The 9,234-nt window shown below is 57.6% G+C and overlaps 1 protein-coding gene across 1 annotated transcript; it reads right to left on the reverse strand.

Annotated features, from left to right (window-relative positions):
• Window positions 1–3,092: 3,092 nt before the first annotated feature.
• On the reverse strand, window positions 3,093–8,695 carry AWAT1 (acyl-CoA wax alcohol acyltransferase 1). The gene is made up of 7 exons (XM_044682862.1): window positions 8,611–8,695; window positions 7,804–7,911; window positions 7,297–7,367; window positions 6,190–6,394; window positions 5,697–5,871; window positions 4,383–4,582; window positions 3,093–3,247 (listed from the first exon to the last, which is right to left on the reverse strand). The coding sequence occupies exons 1-7, from the start codon at window positions 8,693–8,695 to the stop codon at window positions 3,093–3,095; spliced, it is 999 nt and encodes a 332-aa protein (XP_044538797.1).
• Between the last annotated feature and the right edge of the window lie 539 nt (window positions 8,696–9,234).

A 9,234-nucleotide genomic window follows, 5' to 3' on the forward strand; every position in this document is an offset into this window, starting at 1 on the left:
GGGGGAGGCATGCTCAGATGGAGGCTCTAGAAAGGTGCCTTTGACAGCCGAGTGGAAGATGGACACGAGAGACTTGAATCCGGGAGACACTAAGCAGGTTCTTTTGACAGGCCGGGTTTTAGACGGGGAGGGCCCGCACCAGGGCAGTGGTGATGCCAGAGGGGACACGCGTGCGTAGGCGAGAGACGTCTTCCCAAGGGAAAGCAATTGGCCCTGGCCACACGCTGGATATGGGCAATGAGAGAGAATGAGGAGAGAAAAAGGGAAAAAAGACAAGGGAGGAGGGAGAGGGGCTGGCACGTGTGCTCGCTCCGCTCCGCGGGCTTTTGGTTGCCACGTGCCGAGGTTGCAGAGCGTGTTCCAGGGGTTTATGGGCATGACCTGAAGATGGAACAAGGTCATTGGACGGGAGACCCAGAACACTGGGGCACCAAAGGTGATTCCAGGGCATCCCAAGTTGGGAGCTGAGCCTTGGCTGGAAGTAGGGAATATCTTCTGGGCAGAGCTCACCCCTGCCATGTTGGCATGAAGCTACCATGCTTGGTGCCAGCCAGTCTGCTTCTGGGTATCTGGAAGACCAGTTAGTCACTGACTTAGATTGATGTCCAGAGAAGGACACCCTGCCGCCGCCACCCTTTTCCACCCCCAGAGTGCAGGTGTTTGGACTGAATGTCACCTGCCCACGGGACTTCAATGGGTGGAGGCCCTGCTGGCTGGCTGGCTGGTCCTTCCCATATATTAGGACGGGCAGCCTCCCAGGTCTGGCTTTCTTAACCCTGACATTCAGAGGTTACATCTGCTGAGACGAAAACCCCAAATCCGCTATTTCTTTTTGTTCTCTGATCTCGGTGGCTTCGGCTCTGCCTCTTCACAGCTGGACCCTCCTGGACTCTCCCGTCCCATCGTGTCCTCTGAAACCTCTCTGCAATTGGCAGCCAACGATGCTTCCCCCTTGCGGGGTCTGGTGGAGCTCATGGAAACTCGGCCCCCTCTGGGAGGTGCCACGTCCCTCCCCATCCTCTACAGGCCCGCTCCACCTGGCTTTCAGTGTCCAAAGCCCCAGCCAACCTGGAGCTATGATCTACTGACCTTCTCACCAGTGTTCTTCCACTCTGCCACGCCCTCAGCCATAGCGAGTCCCTAAGAAGTACCGCTGAGAGCTTTCCTGGGGACCCCCTCTCCCCCTCCCCCAAACACGCCATCCCTTCTCTCTCTCTAACCCTTCCCTTAGCGACCCCACCCGCTCCTGGCAATTCAACTCTTTTCTGTGCAACCCCTTTCTCAGGTGCTCTAACCTCACACCACCTGATCTACATCTCTGACAGCAGGTCCTGCCAGCCCCTGGAACCCTCCATGTCTCCCACCAAACTTTCAGCCTTATCCCGAAAAAGAAAAAAAAAAAAGCAATCACTGCTTCCAGCCGCCCAGGCTCAAACCTCACTTCTTGCCCCTTCCCCTCCTTACCATCCTCACCACCCACCCAGCAGCCCATTGCAATGACTCTTCTGCTTACAATTTGGGGCTCCCACCACTGCCACGTGAATCCTCCACATGCTTCTTGAATCAAATTCCATCTCCTTAGCCTGGCAGCTGAGATTCTCTCCTTCCTCCCTCCTTCCCTCCATCTCTCCTCCCCGTTGTACTCCTTCTGTCCTTCATTATTCCCCTTCACACGCTCAATCAAACTCTTCTTCTTGTTCCTCATACCCAGGACTCTATCTCCCACCTCCACACCACGGTGCCCGCAATTCTCTCCCTTCTCAACTCTCCCTGGCTCCGTCTCTAATTTCCTTTAAGGCTTGGCTCAAGTCCTGCACCCTCTGGAAGGATTTTCTTCTTTCTTCAGCTCCATTTTGTTTATACTTCTCAGATTATAGACTTCAGGATGGGGAGGGCCACCCCCTCACTTCACAGAAGAGAGAGGCCAATCTACCTACTAGGCCACTCCAGGTCCTCCTCCCTAGAATGGAAGCTCCCGGAGGGCAGGGAGTGGCTCACTTTTGCTTTGGAATCCACAGAGACTGGACTAGAGATAATCATGAGGGGCTGCCCAGGGGGCCTCAAACAAAGGGCCCTTTATCTCCTGACTCTTTAAAGAAAAGCCCATCATTCCCCAAAGTTCCGGGGCCTTTAGATGGAGATCAGTGAGTTGGGGGTGCCTGTGTAGACACTAAGGGAGCAGGCAGCACCCTTGGCTTATCTCATCTGGGAGCCCGTCTTGGACTTCCCCCCACGGCTTTGTGCACTTTTCCCAATGCTGTGCCTAGACCAGAGAGTTTCTCCCATGCTCCCTGGTTGCTTGGGGGAGGGGAGGGGGGATCCCTAAGAAATCTGGCCCCTTCTCCTGTGGCCTTCTCCCCACTGGCTTCAGGTAATCACCTTCCCCACATGGATTTAGGTCTTCAAAGGATTTATTGGTTAGCTAGACAAAAAGGGTTATGGGAGAGCCATATGGGCCGACTCTTCCCAAGAAAGTAAGCCGGGCGGATGGGCAGGGAGCAAGGAGGCACCTGGGCATGGCTATTACCAGGGAGGGGCAGGCCCTGGGTTTGGGGCTAGGGAATCAGCAGACTCTGCCACACTCCGAGGCTGCCTCTACACAGCAGATTCGGACAGGAAGAGCCAGTATTCTCGGGCAGCATAGGTTGGACCCCTCTACTGTGGTTGCAAAGCTGATTATCCTTGAGGGAGGGAAGGAGAGTCAGTGGGAAGTACAGAAGTCAGGCCCCGAGGCTCCCAAGATCTGTTGGCCAACATCTGGTACCTCCCAAGATAAGGTGGCCTTGACCTCAGGGGACACGGGAGAGGAAGAAGCAGGATACAGGTGCCAGCAGAGGTTGTTCAGGCCTGAGATCTTGGTGAGAAAGGGTGGTTGGAGGCCCACGACGACCAAGACATCTTTGGGAGGCCCCAGCACAGCCCTGAGGAAGGAGCTCCCCAGGACTCGATTCCAGTCACTGGCCAGCCAACAACCCTCTTTGACCCTTGGTGGAGCGCAGTACATAGCGTCGGAGGGATCGTTCCCCTCCAAAGCAGTACATTTTCTATCGGGGGCGGGGGGGGGCAGAGAGGGGAGCTTCCCATCCCCGCCATCAAAGGAATGTCAGTTCCTGGGTCTCAGAGACCCCATACTGGGTCTTGTGCTCATCAAACAACTTCCGCAGGGCCTCCATGTACAGGGCGTGGTACTTGTCCACTGTTTCTTGGCTTGGGTTCTCAATCCTGGGCACTATTATGGGCTCCCCGACTGGCAGAGCAGATGTGAGAAAGGAGGACAAAAAGCATCAGAACCTCCCTTGAGTTCGTTACCAACACCGCTCTCCACCCCTCGAGGAGCCCCGATGTGGGTCCTTCCCTCCCCGTCTCCCTTTCCTGCCCTGGCTGCAGTCCGTGTAGGCCCCTCGTTCTCCAAGAGAAGGCAGTATCCAGCAGCTGCCCCTCAGGCACATGTTTCCTTCCCTTGAGGCCCGGAGAGGGGTATTGCCAGAGAATCGGTGCCCTTTCCGAGCTCTCGGTGCTCCGGGACCAGCTCCCAAAGACACTGGGTTTCCGAACCTTCCTTCTCCCTTCCCTCAGCATTCAGTCATGCCAGGCCCTGTCAATTCTCTACCATCTTTCCCATCTCTTCCTTCCCTGCCACTGCCACGGCCCCCAGTCTCTTGCAGGCCCTCCTCCCCTCTCGCTTAGACTACTGCAATGGCCTTCTAAGTGGTTCCCTGCTTCTCATCCACAGAGCCGCCAAGGCGATCTTAGAGCACAGGTCTGCCTCTGCCACTCTCTACTCGGCGAACCCTGAAGGCTTCCCGTTCTCTGGCCTTCCTTTCTAGCTGTGTCCCCTCCATTCCTGCTACATCCCTGTCCAGCTGGCCTGCGGCTGCTTCCTCTGGACCTCCCTTGGCTCTGAACATCCCTGCAGGTTGCTGCCCTAGGCCTAAATCCTCGCCCTCGGGCCCAGCTCTATCGGGTGAAGTCCTCTCCCTTTGAGGAAGACCCTCCAAAGAAAGGTAGCCACCCCTCCCTCTTCCCTGTTGCCCTTCAAAGCACCTTCTACCTCACAGCATGCTTCATTGTGGACCTGCCTCATCCTCCTTGTAAACCACAAGCCCTACCTAGGAGGGCAGGGATTGGGCCTTTTTTTAGCACCAAATGGCTACGGCATTGACTGGTGCCGCCTCTCTCCTCGGGGCTCCTCTTGCCCTTTCATTTCAGGCAAGTTCATTCATTGCCCTCTCTCCTTTCTGAAACGAGGGGGTTGGGCCCGATGCTCTCTGGGATCTCCGGTCCTCTCTAGAGGATCACTGCTGGCGTAGACGTCCCCCTCGGTCTCGTTCTCCCAGATCCTCCCCTCTCTCTCCATCCCCTCCTCTCCAAAAGGGGCTCACCGATGGTGACGATGGGCTTGTGCAGTGGTAGGAGTCCCCAGAAGTTCTGGAAGAAGCCACGTCCATAGAAGACACAGAAGTAGAAACCCACCATGCCCTGAAACCAGCACTGAAATCGGTACATGCGGCTGCCCTCGGGGAACAGCACCTGGTGGTAGACCTCGGTCTCCCCAAAGGTGAAGGTGGGGACCAAGTGAGCCCTGCAAGGAAAACCATGCTGGTGTGGCCAAAGGCAGGAAGTGACAGGAAGTGACAGGAAGTGGCCTCTGCCCACGTGAGGTAGGATATGCCTCAGGACTGAAGGAATTGACCCCCTCCCCTGCTCCCTGAGCCCGGTCTCCAATCCTGGGAATCTCAGGAGGGACTTACTAAGTGTACCTCTGGGTCCTAGCTTTGGGTGCCTGTCCTCCTCCTCAGATACCGGGATCTCTTCTTGGTGCCCCCCATTTTCCCCTGCCTACCCCGAGACTGGCTACGCTAGAAGTCCCCCAAAGTAAACTGCCTCATGGGGCCTAGGGTCCCAACAAGTCCTTTCCCTGGACGGAAAGAGGAAATAATGGAGGCCTGAACCTCGGATGCCTTGACTTGGCTTCTGGGGATGGGCCCACTTGACTCATGGGAAGAGGACATTGTGAGCTCTTAGTTCCATCTACCCTGCCGAGCTGTCTCCTAACTGAGGGCAGGCACGGCACCCCGAATCAGGTAGAGTCTCCAGAAGTCATTGCGGAATGACTGAACCTGAGCGGTCTACTTCCTGCTGTATTCCTGGCTTATCTCCTGCTAGAATGTCAGCTCCCAGAGGGCAGAGATTGTGTCATCTCAGCACTACTAGCATTTCTATAGTGCTTTCAAGTTTGCAAAATGATTGACCTTCCTTGTTGACCTCATTTGTTCCTCACAACCACCATTAGAGGTAGATGCTATTTTATTTTATATTTGGGGAAACTGAGGCCCCAAGAGCTTAAGTGGTTTGCCTGGAGTCATGTGGCTGGAGGTAGGATTTGAACTCAGGGCTTCTTAACTCCAAGTCACTAGTCTTTGCCCTGTAGCCACCTAGCTGCTCAACTGCTCCACATGAACCGGATATCACCCTCAGGTCTAGCACATTGTTCTGCACGCGGCGGGGGAATTAATAAGCATCTCTTGAATGGGTGAATATTTTAAGTGCCCCTGTGTGTTCGTGGCTCAGCCATCTACCAGGCTGGGCCTGATGGCGTCTTCCCTAAATCTGGGATCACCGGAGGGTCCTACTCACTACGGATTTGGGGACCGCCTGTCTGTCCGTCTGTCCCCGGCCGGGCTACAGTCACCTACCCGTGCCGGAGGGCCGTGCGGACGAACCCTTTCCGCTTCTTGATGAGGAGTGACGTGCTGTTCGGCACGCTCTGCAGCGCCTCCCCAACGCCCCCAATGACGATGCCCACCAGGTTCCCCGGGCCATTCCGCGATAGCAGGTAGTCAAGGGATGACTGACTCACTGGGCACACACCTGCGGCCGGGAGGAACAAAAAGAGCTCCGGCTGGGCTCTCCATAGAGGCTGTCCGGCCCCTCCTCACTCCCTCACCTCCCAGCTGCCTCTCGGGCCCCTTTCTTCATGCCTCTCCTGTCTAGTTCCGGCCTTCTGCCACTGGACAGGGCTCGGGCTGCAGTGAGCATGGAGGAGGCTTTAAGCGAGCTGGCGGGGAAAACTTCTGGCTTGTCCACTTCCCTCTGCCCGCGCCGAGGCTAGCAGGGAGGCAACCAGAGCGGGTGCTTGAGAGGACCCTCCCCAGGCGGAGCGCCCGACAGCCTCAGAGCCCGACCCACCTTTGGCCATGAGGTACTCCCTGATAAGGGGGATCTTGAAGAACCAGGAGAGGGTGGCCAGGTGGGGCGTGATGCCAGGGAAGACGGAGGAGAAGCCTGTGGCTTCGGTGCAGAAGTTGCAGAAGCCTCCAAAGGTCAGGATGCCATGGGGGTGAACGCCCATGATATAGTTTTGCTCTGGACACAGGTCCTTGGTTTTCAGGAGCTAGAGCCACAGTTGCAAAGGGGGAGAGTCAGAGTGAGACCCCAAGGAGGGGAAGGGGGGGGTCACGGAGGAGCCTCCCCCCCCCCCCGAGCCTCCTGAGTGCGAACGAATGACCACATGCAGAAAAGAGCATCGAGCAAACCCTTCCCGAGGGCCAGAACTGGGCTGAGCACGGGGGACACGAGGAGAATAAGCAAGATGTCTCCCGGCCTCGAGGAGCTTACGGTCTACCTGGAGACGCCAGCACGCACGCCTATATGCACACACACACACACACGCACATACATGTGTGCGTGCCTTGGGGGGGAGCTGGGGCACTGGGGAAGCCACGGGGTGGGTGCAAGCGTGAGGAAATGGACCGACGCCCATGTCCTCCCCGGGAAAGGCAGCACCGGAGATGGAGGTGTGAATGTCGGGGCCCCTGGGCTCTTGAAGGCTGTGGCCGGTGCTACCGGAGTCACCCCACGTGGCGATAGACCGTGTGGCTGCCCTCTGTGGACCAGGTCGGGTGTGGTGGGCAGAGGACAGATTTCCGGGTCTGCTGCCTGGGTGATCCTGGGTCAAGGGCTCAGGGATCTGCAGGGATCCTTCCAGCTCTGGCTGCAGGAGGGCCTGAGCCATGGCGGGAGGAGACCCCCGTCCCCAGAAGGCTCCTGAGCTGGGAGGGAGAATGCTGGGAATTGCCTCGCAGGCTCTGGAAGGACTGAACTGAGGGGGGCACAGCCAGATTCTGGCTCGGGGCCAAGGGCCGGCTTGTTCTGAAGCCTGTCCTGTCCTGCCTTGTGGCTTGCTCGGGTCTGGACTCCTCGAGGGCAGTCCCAGAGATATGGGCAGAGATGCCCTTGGGGCCCAGGGGGACCACAGTCTGAGAGCAGAGAGGGGCCTAGGGCAGGGCGGCTTACCGAAATGGGGAAGTAGTCTCGGAGCTTGGTCCAGACTTGCCAGTTCCGTACCCAGGCCACGCGCCTGCCACCTAAGAGCACGCAGAGGAGGGCAGCAGATTGGGAAGGGGAAATGATTTCTATCAGGGATCTTGCCTAGAAGCAGCGAGGACTCCCAGCCTGGAGGAGAGTCCAGAAGTCCAAGCTGGGCACCCTTGGGCTCCAGGGGATTGTAGTCAGATTGATGGGGGGGGGGTGTGCCACAGTGGAGGCAGCACTGAACCTGGAGGCGGGAAGACCAAGTTCAAATTCTACTATAAATTCTACCCATCAGTTCTGTGACCTTAGGCAAGTCACTTACCCTCTCTGAGCCTCAATTCCTAAATCTATAAAATGGGTCTGGTAATAACACCTACCTTACAAGGGTGGCATGAGATGTAAATGAGAGAGCTTATGAAAAGCTCTCTAGCAGCCTCCAAGGGCTTTGGGCAGGAAAGAGCTCGGGGCTGCCTAGGGCAGGGCCCTCACCTTGCTCAGGTGTCTTCCAGTCCAGAAGAAGCCAGGCAGTGTAGAGTACCGGCAGAGGCCAGAAAGGAGTGAACACCAGGTAGAAAAGGAGGGGCTGCAAGATCCAAACTGTCGGAGAGAGGCATAAAATTGGGAAGAAGCCTGGTCGGAGGGAGCCAACAGCTAGGCCGGGCATCGAGGCAGCAATACCGGGTCTTTGAGCTCCTCCAGTGGTTCATCTTCTCCTTCCCTTCGCCAGCTGCTCCTGGCCGTCTGCTCCCTGCCCATTGAGCAGCCCTATCTGTCTATTCATCCTTCCCACCTGCCTCTCAGCCAGCCCCTGCCCCTGCCATTCTCCCATGGCTGACTGCCCCCTCCTCCATTATCTATCCCCCTGCCCGCTGCCTTTGTCCCCAGGCTCCCTTCGGGTGTCCTCAGCCCTTTGGGCATCTGTCTGGCCCTCCGGCCGGCTGCCTGTTCCCCTCCCGGGTGACTGACTTCCCAGCTGCTCATCCTCCGCCTGCCCAGCTACTCCAGCTTCCTGCCCCCTTGGAGACATCTCTCCTGCTCCGACTCTCCAGAGCAGACCGGCTATGGCTTCAGGCCTGGCACGGGCTGCCCAGAGAAACGCATCCTTGATCGTGCCCTGCCCCTCGAGCTTCCTCGGGAGCCTCCCTGGCCCTCAGTTGGAGAGGGGGTCTGCTGGCACTGTATGCCTGCTGATGCGGCCCATCACCCATCTCCCTGCGTCCGGGCCGGGCTCCCAGGGCTAGAGACAGAAACGTGGCCCCAAGGCTGCCTCGGGTCCCGGCCCCGGCTGATACTCACATATGGCCAGGTAGCTCAGGTGCCACTGGCAAAGGGAGAGGGCGCAGATGATGAAGCTCAGGTCGAATTGCCAGGGGAAGGGCATGGTGGCCGGCAGTCTGAAGGGGGTGCTTGGCTCCGAACCGGACTCTTGGAGCAGTGTCCAGGGATGCCTCTGGACTCTGTGGGTTGGCGGCTGCTTGGCAGAGCCTGGCACCTGGGCTAGCAGCTTTTGTCTCCCTCTCCGCCTACCACCCACAGGTGGGGGGGGACACTCTTTCATTGCCTGAGGCCCAGGGCTTGGGCCAGCCTTTTGACTTTTTCTTTGGCTCCTGGGAAAGCTCCAGGCAGTTCAGAGAGCAAAATAATACTAGCCATTTTTAAAGGAGCCGGGCGTGTTTGTCCCTCCAGCCCTGAAAGCTGGCCCAGGCTTCTAGGCGGATAGTGTAGCTGAGTCAGAAGCCACCGGTGGTCGTCCCTTCGCCCCCTCTGGCCCCCTCCTCAAGGGCCTCCCCACCGAGGCTTTGGGAAAACCCAGTTTGTTGACCCACAGGCGTTCCTGCCTGCAAAGTTCGGGAAGCATTTTATTTGGTTTTCTTTTTTCAAAGCCTTCCCTTCCATCTTAGAATCAATACTGTGTAAGGG

This window comes from Gracilinanus agilis, chromosome X, assembly GCF_016433145.1.
Source record: "Gracilinanus agilis isolate LMUSP501 chromosome X, AgileGrace, whole genome shotgun sequence".
NCBI classification, from domain to species: domain Eukaryota; kingdom Metazoa; phylum Chordata; class Mammalia; order Didelphimorphia; family Didelphidae; genus Gracilinanus; species Gracilinanus agilis.